The sequence below is a fragment of the Gallus gallus genome, chromosome Z, assembly GCF_016699485.2.
Source record: "Gallus gallus isolate bGalGal1 chromosome Z, bGalGal1.mat.broiler.GRCg7b, whole genome shotgun sequence".
NCBI lineage: Eukaryota > Metazoa > Chordata > Aves > Galliformes > Phasianidae > Gallus > Gallus gallus.
The window spans coordinates 57,604,837-57,620,076 of record NC_052572.1 but is presented as its reverse complement, the minus strand read 5'-3'; the positions used below and the strand labels follow the sequence as shown (position 1 = coordinate 57,620,076).

Below are 15,240 nucleotides of genomic sequence, written 5' to 3'. Positions count from 1 at the left end.
TTCAAGAATCAAGTAGTTCAATTTCAAACCATGTAACTTCCTGTAATAATATATTTTCCTTTGCAGACTGGATCAACTCTGTTGAGGCAAGCTAAGTTCTTCCAAAATTGGTTTTCTAGGAAGGTTGACAGAGTTCCTCTCATAATTTTACACTTAGGAATTTATTCTGTATCTTTTTTATAAGTAAAATAATTTCTATAACTAAAATGTGCCTGCTCACCCAAAGGTCTAATCTGTTAGACATATAAGCATATTTATTAAGTCTGTAAGACAGCTTTAATTTTACACTAAAATGCAGCTGTATAAAATCAAACTGATTTTTTCATGCTTACAAGGAACATATTAAAAGCATATTAAAAGTACAATTGAAAATAAAAATATCGCTATTATTAAATTATAATTCAAAGCCATTTGTTTGAATTATTATATGGTTTTGAAGTCTTGTTTTTTAAAATATTGTAGAACTGCACACTGGGAATGAGCAACATCTAAGAGCATCTGTGTAATATTCTGGTGCTCCTGACTGTAAATATTGATAGTTTATTTTGTGCTTGTAGATGTGGATGAGTGTGAAATTGGTGCTCACAACTGTGACATGCATGCCTCATGTGTCAATGTACCAGGAAGTTTTAAATGCACTTGCAGAGAGGGATGGTTTGGAAATGGCATTAAATGTATTGGTAAGTATATAGATAACTAAGGTTTTCTCTCTTTCTTGTTATTTTAATGAAGTATGCAGTGGAACTATGGATACCTCATTAGAAGCAAATAATTATTTTTCTCTCAGCTGCCCTCTGTGATTAGATGAGCATAGAAGATTCTTAGGTTTCAGGGATTAGGGTTTTTGGAGGTTTTTTGTTTTTTTTTTTTTTCTCAGAAGCCTGCCTGTGTAACATCCTACTGAATTAAATAGGTATTTTACAAAGTTAGTATGAAATGTCTGAAATGTGCAAAATACAAAATTCAGTCAAAAATATCGCTGAGTTTGTTTTGTGATTTCCTGCCAGTAAGATACTATTTCTGTTACTTAATGCAGCTTTTTTGTATTAATCCTATGCTACAGGTAGTTGATAGGCCTAATATAAAGCAAATTAGATTCAGCATATGGGAAACCTGATTCTACTTTTGCTGGGCTGCTGCAGCCAAATCATATCTCCTTGCCTTTGCTTTTAACTTTTGTAAAATTTATCTCTTTTTTTGAAGAACGTTTTGGAAACTGTGGAATCAGAGTTTCACATACGAATTAGACTTTATTAGTATAATGAATGAAAGATAAAATACTGTATTATGACATTTTACTGTGGATTCTAAAGCTACATCTGAGAAAAAAAAGAAAGGCTCTATGGATTTTATTGTTATCATATAATAAAAATTTGTGAAGTTCTACTAGGCAAATAAAAAGTCCTACTTGAAGGGATTTAGAAAAAAATTCTGACAGCATCGTTGTAGTTAAAATAGCTGCTGAATACAGAATGTTCTTCCAGGAGACCCCTCTACAGCCACTGATGGGCAAGGCAGAATGTCAAAGTCACTGTCAGATATGCTGTAGTATCTGTTATAGTGTGATACTTGTTTCTGACTCACATGTCATGCATCTAGATGACCACTATCATTAAATTAAGCTGTAATTGCTCATTAGGTCAGGACAGTTGTCTTTTTCTTTCTCCCCCTGGCCTTTTTTGCCTTTTTTTTTTTTTTTTTTTTTTAATCCGAAGTGACACCTAAATTGATAAGAAAGCTTGCATTGACTTCCATAAGGTTAGGCTGCCTTTATGTTCTCATAACTGAGAAGAGTCATCAAATGTGTGTCAGATTTTGACTTCACCATCTTTGCTTTATTATGTTGTCTTTGTTTTTTTATAAGTCACATTGATTCCAAGTTTTTTAATGGGATATCAACATCGAAGTAATGGTGTCAACATTTACAGTAATGAATCAACTGAATTCCATCAATTGATAGGATGTTCTGTGCTTTTTTAGCTTGATAGTTACATGCAAGTATTCTGTCTTCTGTATTAATGCTTGTAATTTTTTTGCCTGATGTGCAGATCTTGATGAATGTTCTAATGGAACACACCAGTGCAGTGTGAATGCTCAGTGTGTTAACACCCCAGGGTCATACCGCTGTGCCTGTGCTGAGGGATTCACAGGGGATGGATTTACTTGCTCTGGTATGTAGTTTCTGTGAAAGCTGATTTGTCTCTGGTGGTTTCTGTTGTGTGGAAGCTTAGCAAAATTAGGCTCAAGCCCAAACACACTGGAGTATCTTTTAAAATCAGTGTTCCTCCCATCTCCTGAATAAATGCTCACAAAGGTGGCTGACTTCTGTTTAGGTGTGCATGCCAAACTAAATACACTGGGACTATTTGTTGAGTGAACTTCCTGTGCTTCTTCCACCACAGCAAATAGGCATTTGCTCTTTCAAAAATAGTTGAAAAACTTTGTTATCCCTGAACTTAAATTCATTAGTAGCTGTTTGCTATTAACAGCGAACACTGTTTGGCACAGTGTTTCAAAGTAACCCTAAATTTAAAGAATTATATAAATTGTAAGGATTTTTTTTTTTTTTTTTTTTGTAAAACATAACTGGCTAGGCATTGAGTTACTGTGTTTTATCACTTGAAGTGGAAGATGCAATTATTTCTGTGCTCTAGAGTTCTAATATGCTCTGCATGTAGTCAGCAAATTGGAGGTTTGAAGGAGTGCATCTCAACAATAGTAAAATACAAAGAAATTAGTATGAATGCATTTATTATTAGCTAACTGGTTTTAGACCAAAAATAAATGTACACCTTAAATATAAAGTCTTCTGATTGGCATTGGGAGTTTTTGATTTCAGAAATATAATCTTCAAATTTTATTTATTTGTGTTTCAAGTCTGTGGTTAACTTTAAAACATATTATTAATGCAGTACATCTCAGATTTGTTATTTAAAAATTAGGATTGTAGACGTTGATTAATAAAATGAAGAAACCTTATTAAATTTTGTTTGAACAATTGGAAGCATCTCTGACAAATTGTTGAGCACTTACAATGACTGCAGTGTTGAATGCCTTCCCTTGCCTTCATGCTTTTTATAGCTGATGGAAATATTACAGTGGTGAGTCACACCATTTTAAAGAAGCAGTGCTTAAAGTAATGAGTACAAAAAATGTTTATGTTCAACTAACATAGCGATATAAAACAAAAAACAAAGTTTTGACTTTGTAAGCAAAACATTCAACTTATTTATCAAAGCTAATAGTACTGAACTGAAAACCTTGCATTATTACAAAAATTTAAATTCTGATAATGAAAAAAGACCCTTAGCTGAGTAAAAGAAGTCAATTTAGAAATTACATTAGATTTGCTTTTCTTTATTCTTACAAGTTATCTGAAGATAACTTGTAATATGAATGAAATATTTTATATCAGCAGTACTCAGCAATGTTGAGTGGTACAATAAAATTCTTTGTATTTTGAAGGATTTTATTTTGAAGAAAGTTTCTGTCTCCCACAGATGTTGATGAGTGTGCAGAAAATATTAATCTGTGTGAAAATGGACAGTGTTTGAATGTCCCTGGTGCATACCGTTGTGAGTGTGAGATGGGATTCACTCCTGCCTCGGACAGCAAGTCATGCCAAGGTAAGCCACCAGTACTTCAGATTTATTTTCTGAGTTTGGATTAGCAGTTATAAAGCAACAAGAATTGCTGGAAGAACCTCCACCTGGAAGCAGAATACACAGCATGAACTTGACATATAAAAGTGATTTCTTCAAGTGAGGAAGTTTTCCTGGTTGTTCTCCAAAAATCTGAGTGGAGTTTGGCTCTGTAGTTTTGGAATTCATGACTATTGTTTGTTTTGTTGAGAGTGATTAGTATGCTTAAAGTCCTACATTAATCACTGTTCTCTTTAATGTGTTTACTTAATGAAGGTCGTATTTCCTAAGTGACTTCATTTTTAATTTTTTTTCAGAAAATTTAGAGTGGGCAAATCACCGCTATACTTGACAAGTCTGTAACACTCCTTAAAATGCATCCTGGAGATTTTTCAATTGTCATCCTTTCACCCTCAGTACTGTAGCAGATCATCTGAAGCACAGAAGTCATTCTCTCTCTAACCCTGTTCAGTTTCTATTCCCTGTTGTGTTTTTGCAACCTTTTTCAGGTTAATGTGAAAATTGTATATTAGAGAAGTTCTTTATAACTAATGCTCCGAAGCTTGTCAGTTTATTTATTTTGTAATGGTATAAAACTTTTAACGTCAAAGAAAATTAAAATTCATGTTGAGATATTTAAAACAGACTCCAAAATGTAGTCTTTAAAATTCAGTCCATAATTTGGCACATCCACATATTGAGGAGTACATGTACAAATGCAACTTCTGCCATAATTCTGAAAAATTAGCTACTCAATTGTTCTAATTAGATCTACTATAATTACAACGTATTATTGATTGCCCTATTTAGTGAATTTCTCAGTGCAGCTCAGTTGCCAATTCATAATTAAACCAATGTTCTAACAAAAATCCCCAAATACATACTATGTAATCAGTATTTCAAAAACTATATATTCTAATTCTTGGGACAGCAGGTCATGAAATTTTGGCTTTTCAGATGGCTCACAATGGTTCACTGAAAAAGAAATTGAAGATTCTGGAAAAAATCTTAGAATATTATTGTGATTCCAATAGAAGTCTGAAAGTGTTAAATAGGTTAATCTATACAATTTGAGAACTAAATTGTATCAATGCTGAATACTTTAGCATTCTACAGAAAGAAGGAAAGAAAGAAGGAAAGAAAGGAAGAAAGAAAGGAGGAAAGGAAGAAAGGAGGAAAGAAAGGAAGGAAGAAAGAAAGGAAGGAAGAAAGGAAGAAAGAAAGAAAGGAAGGAAGAAAGGAAGGAAGAAAGGAAGGAAGAAAAGAAGGAAGAAAGGAAGAAAGGAAGAAAGGAAGAAAGGAAGAAAGGAAGAAAGGAAGAAAGGAAGAAAGGAAGAAAGAAAGAAAGGAAGAAAGGAAGAAAGGAAGAAAGAAAGAAAGAAAGAAAGAAAGAAAGAAAGAAAGAAAGAAAGAAAGAAAGAAAGAAAGAAAGAAAAGAAGGAAAGAAATAGGGAAAGAAAGGAAAAAATAGTATATCGATTTGTGCTTTGATAAGGTGACTTCTTCACTAATTTCTTCAATCAGTGGATAAAATCCAAATCCTGGATTTAGTGCAATAATTGTAATATAAATAATTGATTTAATTTCATCAGAAATCCCTTGAGGTGTTCATATATTAGCTTATCAATGACATTGTCTTTTCTGTACCTTTGCTAAGTTTTATCTTAACACTAATTCTGTTCTTGACCTAATTTGGAGGTCATCTCAATTCTGTAATCTCAACAGTACTTAGAAATCTTCCTTTAATTTCCAGTTTAAATTAATAGAGATCTGTTGGATACTAAACATATATTCTTAGATTTCATTTTCCCTTAAAAATGAATCCCTTCTTTCTCACTTCTCCCTCCCAGAAAGTTACTTAATCTCTTATAGTCTTGTAAAGAGGCATTATATCACTTCTAAACCTTTGGCTAAGGCAGGCATGCGTCGTTTATCAACATTTTGTTACTCTGATCATTTTAATATTCCTTTGTTACATGTCTTCCAGTTTTAGCTCATCACTCTTGAACAGAGTACTGTATCCAGGATCCCAAATGAAGATTTAGCAACACTTTGTAAAATTATATAAATGCTTTCTGCTTTCCTGGCTGTCTTTGCTAAAAATAGCTCACAAGGTCATGCTAGAGCTGCTAGAGCCCTTTGCAATGTTGCTTGATTTTGGCTGCTTAGGAATCTTACTATCAGACAGTGCCTGTGGATTTTTTTTCCTATGTCAGTTGCTTTCAACTCAGAAGTTACACGTATCTCCATTTACGTTTTGCAGTGTAGTACACTATTGTAAATACTAATGAGGTAATCATATGTAACTTTCTGTTTTTAATATATTCCTTCAGATATCGATGAATGTTCCTTCCAGAATATATGTGTATTTGGTACCTGTAATAATCTACCAGGAATGTTTCATTGCATCTGTGATGATGGCTACGAACTAGATAGAAGTGGGGGAAACTGTACAGGTATTTTTCATCTGTGCATATGTGTGTTAAAACTAAAACATTTTTTAATTACACCAAGTTAATTGAAACAAGGGTTCACAAAACATGCATAGTATTCTCTTGCAACAGTACAAATGCAGTTTTTTCCCTGCTAATCGCATGCTTTGAAGTTATTTAAGAATGGAATAAAACAATTGCTTCTTAAATATGCAACAGTACAAAAATTATTAACACAAAATTGTTTGAAGAATTAATAGTTTTTTCCTTCAGTTTCATTTAGCAGTAACTTGCATTTGAAATTTTCCTGCTTGTTTTGCCTTAAAAATGTAAAATGTTTCTTCTTTCCATCTAGTGAATGGATTTATAAATGTAGCCTTCCTATTTCAGATATTGATGAATGTGCTGATCCCATTAACTGTGTTAATGGTCTTTGTGTAAATACTCCTGGAAGATACGAATGTAATTGTCCTCCAGATTTCCAGCTGAATCCTACTGGAGTGGGTTGTGTGGGTAAGTAAAAGCTACCCTGAAGTATTACTATAGAAATAAATTAATAATCATGTGTTGCATGGATACTAGATATATCAAACAGTAGTAGTTTTGGCCTCTGTTCAATGGCAGAGTGACTGTTCTAATGCATGCGAGGATAGCAAGATACAAAAATCATCATAGAATCATAGAATCGCTCAGTTGGAAAAGACCTTAAAGATCAAGTCCAACCACAGCCTAACCATACTACCCTAACTCTAACAACCCAACGCTAAATCATGTCTCTGAGCACCACATCCCTGGGGAGCCTATTCCAGTGCTGCTCCTACTGAGTTTATGTAGTTCTCTCTGGCTTAGTACATACATAATGTGAACTTTCATTACATTTTCCACTTTCATTACATTTTTCACTTGATATAGGACTGTCATGTGATCCTGGAAAAGCCTTTTAGCATTTTATTTGGAAAACAGCGGTTTTATTTTCATACCTCAGGAACTCAATTTTGCTTAAATTGGTAATTACAACTCCTTCCACTTTCTGATTATTTACAATAATATTTATTTGCCACCACATTATGGCACCACTAAAACCACCACATTATGTTGCGTTGCTACATCCTGGATGTAAGTCCTCTTTGAGATGTTCACAGTGTTGACCAATTTTGACCCAAAGAGTCAACGGCTCAATGTCTGGACGGAGATCAGTAATGAGTGCTGTGCCCCAGAGGTCAGTGCTGGGACCAATACTCATTAATATCTTCAATAATGACATTGACAGTGGAGTCAGGTACACCTTCAGCAAGTTTGCTGACGAAACCAAGCTGTGGGCTGCAGTCAACACACCAGAGGGACAGGATGGCATCCAGAGGAACCTAGGCAGTCTTAAGCAGTGGGCCTATGTGAACCTCATGCGGTTCAACAAAGCCAAATGCAAGGTCTTGCACCTGGGATGAGGCAAGACCCACTATCAGTGCAAGCTGGGGGATGAAAGGTAGAGCGCAGCCCTACTGAAAAGGACCTGGGAATACTGGTGGATGGGAAGCTAGACATAAGCCAGCAATGTGCCCTTGCAACCAAGGAGACCAAACATATTCTGGACTGCAGCAAAAGCAGCATGGCCAGCAGGGCGAGGGAGGTGATCCTGCCCCCCTGCTCTGTGCTGGTGAGACCTCACTTGGAGTACTGCACCCAAATGTGGAGTCCTCAGTATAGGAGAGGCATGGACCTGTTGGAGCATGTCCAGAGGAGGGCCCCAAGGGATGGAGCACCTATCCTATGAGGACAGGCTGAGAGAGCTGAGGCTGTTCAGCCTGCAGAAGAGAAGGCTGCGAGGTGACCTGATAACGGCCTTTCAGTATCTTAAGGGGAGCTACAGGAAAGAAGAGGACAGGCTCTTTAGCAGGATATGTACTGATTGAACAAGATGAAATGATTTCAAGCTTATAGAGGGTACATTAGATATAAGGAAAACGTATTTTACAGTGGGGGTGGTGAGGCACTGGAACAGATTGCGTAGAGATGTGGCAGAAGCTCCATCCCTTTGTCCCTGAAGACTTTCAAGGCAAGTCTGGATCAGGCCCTGGGCAGCCTGAACTAGTTGTGGATGTCCCTGTTCATTGCAGAGGAGATGGACTAGATGATCTTTAATGGTCATTTCTATGGTTTTTTCAAAAAAATTTATCCTGAAATTTTAGGAGAGGAAGAGAGTATTTGTAATCTATTCCCATTGAACTAGAATTTTCCATATCTATCTCCTAGAGACTCTTTTTAAAATACCTGCCTTATTATCTTTTTTCTTCAGTTGCCGTTTGACTCAAACTTAGCTTTGCTCATCTGTTGATTCAATTTAAGTAGTCTGCCTCTGGGTCTCACCTTCTTCAGCATTTAACTAAGGTCCTCATTTTTTTCTACAGCCTGAGACTGTGTGTAATCAATACACAAGCCCTGAATTATCATCAAATGACTTGAATAATCTCTGAAGAAACTCATGAGAATGAATTATCCTACTGCTAGCTAATCTAGCTAGCTAATCTGTTTTGCTAAAAAAAGGAGTTGTAACTCTACTTTGGAACCAATTATCCTAGTGACATCTTCAGTAGGGGTCCTGTAGTTCCACAAGGAAACACTTCACAGCTGGAAGGGAACCTCTTTCCTCTAGGGTAAATCTAGCAACTTTAAAATCACAAGTGAGAAAGCAAGCCCTACCTTTCTGATTGAAAAGATGTTTAAGAACTAAGTGAAAGAAATACTGTCCCTTCATTATTTCTATCCTATGGAAACACTACTAGGCCTCTCTCTGTGGCACTGAAAGAGTCTTCTACTCTCTCCTTTTCCTCGGTGTTCCCAACTTTAGTTCTTCAATGACTGCCTTTACAGAAGAGTAGAGCAAGCATGTTTTTAAGTTCAGTTTCAGATGGTGACAGAGCTGAAATCCTCTTGCATGTATACAGAACGAGTTGTGACCCTCAGATGCACATTTTCAATCTCTCTACAGCCTGATTTAATGATGAAGTGCAGAAAACACTGAACATTCAGTTTGTGTTTTAAATAGGGGCATCCAAAGCCTCTGGTTCCCTTGAAGTATCATCAGAGTAAGATAAAAGAAGTCCTACGCCATGGAATGACATGGTAGTGCTCTTTAAGAGATGAGGGCATCAAGTGCAGATAAAGACATCTTAGTTATACTATTTTATGTGATTATAAATGCTGTTAGGTTTTTATATTTTTTCTTTCATCAGCATTTCTTACTAGTAATATTTCTAGAGAGTTAAACAGATTAACACAGGAAAAGGAAACACTGAGACGTTTGCCATTCCAATTCCAATGCAGCCATACTACTTCTTGTTCCGGAGGTTGTATAGTTTGGATGTGTCTGCTTTACTGACTTAGCCAATCCAAGCAGGGAAGAACTGAAGTTCAGTTCACTTGGGGTTATTTATTGTCTCAAAACTGCAAGTCCAAATTACAACTTCACTAATGATGAAGTTTGTTTCATTTGCAACTGTCAAGCCTTACCCAATTTTCACTCCAAGACTGTAGTCACTTGGAAAAAAAACACAGTCCGTAACAGGCATTACCAAGAAAAACGAAGATTTCTTTCTTTAGAAATGAAAAAGTTTTGCAAAAAGAAGTGTTCCAGAAATGTCAAAGAATAGCACTTCTGGTTCTCTTCAATCGTAACTATCTCTTGCACGCTTGAGCAAAAATGGAATTTTTCCTCTCGGAAGGAGCAGAAATATTATCCTTGGCAAAAAAAGAACATGGTGCCTTGTCAAGGCAATTCATATGAGTAGTAAACTGAAACCTAAAACCCTTTATGAACTCAGTGTAGATCCTCTGCCTAGAGAATTCCACTGTCTGCCCTCTTTCCAAGGACTATCATCTCCCATTGCTCATAATGGACCTGTGGTGCATTGGCTGGAGCCATGTTCCAGATACTCTTTTTTTTTATTATTATTAACACTTCTCAAAAGAAGAATGAAGCCAAATCTCTTCTTGGCTTCTCTTAAAAAGGCAGATGTTTTGTGCTGTCACAAATGGAGGAGGATGTAGGTGTTCCGAGAATAACTGTGTTTGGATTGTTTCAACTGAAGTCCATAATGACAGCAACAGGATATGCCTTTTTTTCAGCCTTAGCAGATTGTAAAACTTGTATTTATTACCAGGAATCTGATAGTAAATAAAAGAGTAGGGTAATAAATTTAATTTTAAAAAGTAAAAATGTTCTTCCACTCTTCATATGTTGATCAGTAATTTCAGATAAGTCTGGTCTCTTGCTCCTAGAGAGATAAAGATAGCCTGCTTCTCTTACCATCAGAGGCCCAGAAGTACAGAATAAGTATGTCTCTTCCATTCAACCCTTAACTGAGCATTTTACAGCAGTGATCATTTATGTTTAGATACTGACATTTGTTGTAGAATGCCTTGTGCCCAGGAATGTACTTATTTTTTGTCATCTGTTACTATATGCAATTAAAACTGTACAGAAAGATACACCTGAATTTGTCTATTAATGCTTAAATATAAACTATTGGGAAAGCTGAAAGATCTATTAATTGATTTAAATAGTGTTTGAAAGAAATGTTCACTTTCAAAGTTCGTGTGAATTACTGTGTCTACATTTAATTAACTGAAGATCTTGAGATCAAGTTATTCCTATCAATTCAGAAAGTTTCCTTTGCAATTTTTTTAATAGATATGTATGGAGCCTCAGGAAAATTTTAGAAAAGATACTTGTTAAACTTCAAAGGTTTTGAAATGATAATTGATGCACGTTTATCAGGCTTTGTTCATCTCACTTCATGTAGAAAATGCTAAGACTATAGCATGAGGCAAGTGGTAAATTAAAAATGTGGTAATTACTTGTAAAATATACATTTGGGAAGCCATTCAAAAATTCATTTACATGTTTCTTACTCATACCATTAACAAGAATTGTAAAAATACAAGTATGACCCTTATACAACAGATATCTCCTTTTCTTGTCAAATATGTTTCTATGCTTCTTTGTAGGTAACTCTTGATATCAAGTTAGTTTGTAGCTAGGATCTTTAAAATTATAACATTATCTTAGAGGAATTTTGTGTCCCTCTTATTTGATTACAGTAAGAAATACTATAATATTTGGCTGACTTCTCATTCCTTGTATTTATTACTCACTGTTAGTTACTTTCCATTCGTTGGCCACAAAGAGATAGTAGTGGCAGTAGAAAGAGAACTCATAGTTTTACTTCTCTTAATAGGCTCACTGCTTATTCAACCAATGCTAACAGTTATCTATATCACAATGTTGTAATTTGAGTGAACTCACTGAAAGTCTAAATTATTTGTTTCAATACTAATGTTATTGGAGAATTTATTGGCAAGTAGAACTCTTCCAGCAGATGGGACTTTATTTTGTAATTCCATAGAAAATTAGGTAACTTCTTCTAAATTCCACAAAAATGAAATAAAGTCTAGTGAAAATCATAAAATAGGGAAAAAAATATAATCAGTAAACTGCAGCAAGGTTTCTGTTATTTTTTGGATTGAAAGATTGGAAATAGTGGATGTCCTACATTAGGGAATCATGCGATTTTGAAAGGCAGACATTTAAAAATGGTCTCTGGATGTTCAGGAAGCTGAAGCTGCCCTTTCTCCATGCTGTCTCTCGCAACATCAGTAACTGTACATGAGTGTTTCCAGCTTGTCAGTGACAGTTAAAAGAAGTGTTATCTGACTTCTTCTAGAAATGGAATGTTAAAATGAATTTGTACTATTGCTTTGCACACATCATTGTCTACAGCGGTACTCATATGTGCTTTATATATAGATAATCGTGTTGGCAATTGCTACCTGAAGTATGGACCACGAGGGGATGGAAGCCTATCCTGCAATACTGAAATTGGAGTTGGAGTCAGTCGTTCCTCATGCTGCTGCTCTCTGGGAAAGGCTTGGGGAAACCCATGTGAAACATGTCCCCCTGTAAATAGCAGTAAGGAAATGTTCTCTTACTCTCCCCCTCCCACATATTATAGAAGATACTAATAAGGAATATAAAATGTATCTGAAATCTTCTGCTATATAGCTGTTAGGTTATTGTTTAAGAAATCAGTTTCCTTCAAGAACCTGAATGTTGCATACATCTATTGGGAATTCTTAGTTGTCAGCTCCACACTGTTAGGGGGAAAAAAAAAAAGTCTAATGCTTTAGTTTGGAGAAGGGTGGTAGCTCTCAAATGAGAGCTTTGGTAACTGTTGCATAACAATTTCTAAGTCTCTCCAGTAACTTCAAAACTGTTATTCGATAATACGTAACAAGTTTGTGGATATCTGAAATTCTTTGAATGGGTAATGCAAAAGAGATGTCATGCTTGTTACTCTTAACAGTCTCAAAATAGTAAAAAAACTAATTTTAATGTATACTGGCATATTCTACTAAAAGAACTGGTAAAAACTCAGCAGTGTGCATGTATGCCTTATTGAGACGCAGTATAGAGGAAATAGCATTGTACTTGCCTATAAGAATATTTGAGGTTATGACAATGTTTAAAGCAGAGTTGCCAATATTACCTTGATTTTACACTGATCTCATTTTTTAAACTTGTTTTGTTTGCATGAGTAGACCAAGGAGGGTAGAAAACCAATGACTGTAGGGAAAGAGAATCATTAATACACTTATGAAATAGTGTGTTTCTATTGTTAGCATTTTATACTTCTTATGACTGACATGCTCTCTCTTTCAATGCCTTAGCGGAGTACAATACTCTTTGTCCAGGAGGAGAAGGATTCAGACCAAATCCCATTACTATTATTTTAGAAGGTGAGTTCATCATAAGTGACTATGAAGGTAAATAGTGAAAAATGTGCCATCTTTAGAGAGCTATATACAAGAACTATATATTGAAGAAGTTGTTCCATTTATTGAATAGCAAACCTGTACTAATATAAGTTGTACAAAAATGAAAAGGAGCATTGTAAAAGAACAGTGAAGAAGTCCAGCATTTCTCTAGGAAAATAAATGGATGCATACCTTTTGTGTGCCTCCTTACTTGAGTTGGAATTAAAAGTGTGGCCTTAAAAATTGGCCACAGAAGAATAAATCTTTTACAAAAATTGTGGTTTATCAGTTGAAAGTATAAATTTCAGGATACATTAATTGGACAAAAAACCCTAGTTCCAATGATCATGCAGGAATGAGGAATTAGATGCCAAATTTCTGTAGGCAGTACTGCAAGTTGAATTCCATGTGCTCATCAAGCTGAAACGTGCTCCAGAAAAAAATAGTTAAATAAGAAAGAATGAGCATCAAATCCATGCTTACGGAAAGTGTGATTTAGAAGCAAACAAAGTCCACATGGCTACAAATTTACAAATCTCTAAATATACACATCTGTAAAATTTCGGAGGAGTACTCTCAGTCTCTTGGGTTTTTTTTTTTTTTTTCATAGATTGAAAATAATTTTTTGTCTTTGTTTTTAGACATTGATGAATGTCAGGAGCTGCCAGGTCTCTGCCAAGGTGGAAATTGCATCAATACTTTTGGCAGCTTCCAGTGTGAATGTCCAAAAGGCTACTACCTCAGTGAAGAGACAAGAATCTGTGAAGGTTGAGTCCTTGAAATGGTCTTCTTTTTCACAGTTCAATTATGGTGAAAAACACTACTGCTTTTAGTCTTAAATTCATAAGTAGATATAGTGTCCTCACTCCTACGTAAAATCTTCTCTTGAAATGTCTTTGGTGTTGCTGGTAGGATTAATATGAAGTTTCAAATATAACATTTGCATCTACTAACGTTTATGTCTGTACACTAGATCTCAGCTAGATATAGTCAGTATGTAGTATACAGGTAAGCTGGCTGTTAATGACTTCTGGATTTTCAATTTAATGCTTTATATTGCTCCTCATACTGACCTAAATCTAAGCAGTGCTTTCTAAGCTAGCCTTTAAATGCAGCATTTTTGTTATATTAGTATAGTTTATTATAGATATATTTCTCAGAAATACACGCCAGGGCTTGGTCCTCTTTCCCTTTGTTAACTATAGTGTTTTCAACTATTTTGCAGATATTGACGAGTGTGTTGCACATCCTGGTGTCTGTGGTCCTGGCACCTGCTACAATACCCTGGGAAACTACACCTGCATTTGTCCTCCTGAATATATGCAAGTCAATGGAGGACATAACTGTATGGGTATGTAGAATATTATCTTTATTAGAACTAGTTTATTTTTTAATGTATAGCTTATTAGAGCTAGTTTTGGAATTAGATTCTCTGCTCTAAATTTTCCTTTTTGACATGGTCATTTCTAATCTCTTAGAAATCTCTTGACAGAAAACTGAAACTTCATAGCAATAGACTTGTTGTTATTCATTATTTTTTTTTTAATTTAAATTCTTATGTTGCTTTTTCTTACCTTTAAGTCTCAGGATGTAGTGTCTTAGCCTGAAAAGAGATCCAGACAACTGCTGGTGTTCTCGTGGTCTTGTTATTTAATAGAACTCAGAAATATTTTTAAATTTTCACTAGCCATTTCCAATAATAGAGTTTGATACATAATTGGATCCAATAAGCATCTACAGTTTGTTTCCGATTCCCCAGGAATATTGCTTTTACCCATTTGTCTTGAAAATATGACAAATTTCAGATTTATCTAATACAAGGAAAGCAGATGACTGCAATCCTTAAATTCTTTTTAAATGTATCTGTGCACATATTTGAGTTCCATTCAGAAGCCAGAGTCCTCGGTCATGTGGTATTAATATTTAGTTAAGTCCGTTTGTTGTTGACTTTGTAAATGATTCTTTACTCACATCTAGACATGAGGAAAAGCTTTTGCTACAGAAGTTATAATGGAACCACCTGTGAGAATGAACTGCCCTTCAATGTAACCAAAAGGATGTGCTGCTGCACATACAATGTTGGGAAAGCCTGGAACAAACCGTGTGAACCATGTCCAACTCCAGGAACAGGTAAAGGCTGCCATAATGATTCAGTTTTTTTTTTTTTTTTTTACTTTACTCATCTGCTCCTTTGACATATTAGCTAAAGTTAATATTTCAGCCAGAAAAAAAAACCCACGTTTGCCATCATTCCCAAGCACAGTGATAGTACTCTATCATCTTCTAACTGGCTGGATTAAGTCTGGCTGTGCTGAAAAGGAATTAATATTTCTTCCATTCTTTAAGTATCACTCCCT

At 35.2% G+C, this 15,240-nt stretch overlaps 1 protein-coding gene across 2 annotated transcripts in view; it reads left to right on the top strand.

The window, feature by feature from the left end:
* The window catches only part of FBN2 (fibrillin 2), a 163,879-nt gene that overhangs the window by 115,840 nt on the left and 32,799 nt on the right, over positions 1-15,240 (top strand). For both annotated transcript variants that reach the window (XM_004949379.5, XM_424715.8), the window contains 10 exons: positions 558-680; positions 2,049-2,171; positions 3,501-3,626; positions 5,975-6,097; positions 6,464-6,586; positions 11,877-12,038; positions 12,797-12,865; positions 13,525-13,650; positions 14,109-14,234; positions 14,861-15,013. In XM_004949379.5, coding sequence (XP_004949436.2) covers positions 558-680; positions 2,049-2,171; positions 3,501-3,626; positions 5,975-6,097; positions 6,464-6,586; positions 11,877-12,038; positions 12,797-12,865; positions 13,525-13,650; positions 14,109-14,234; positions 14,861-15,013 — 1,254 coding nt within the window. The remainder of the gene's footprint in view (positions 1-557; positions 681-2,048; positions 2,172-3,500; positions 3,627-5,974; positions 6,098-6,463; positions 6,587-11,876; positions 12,039-12,796; positions 12,866-13,524; positions 13,651-14,108; positions 14,235-14,860; positions 15,014-15,240) is intronic.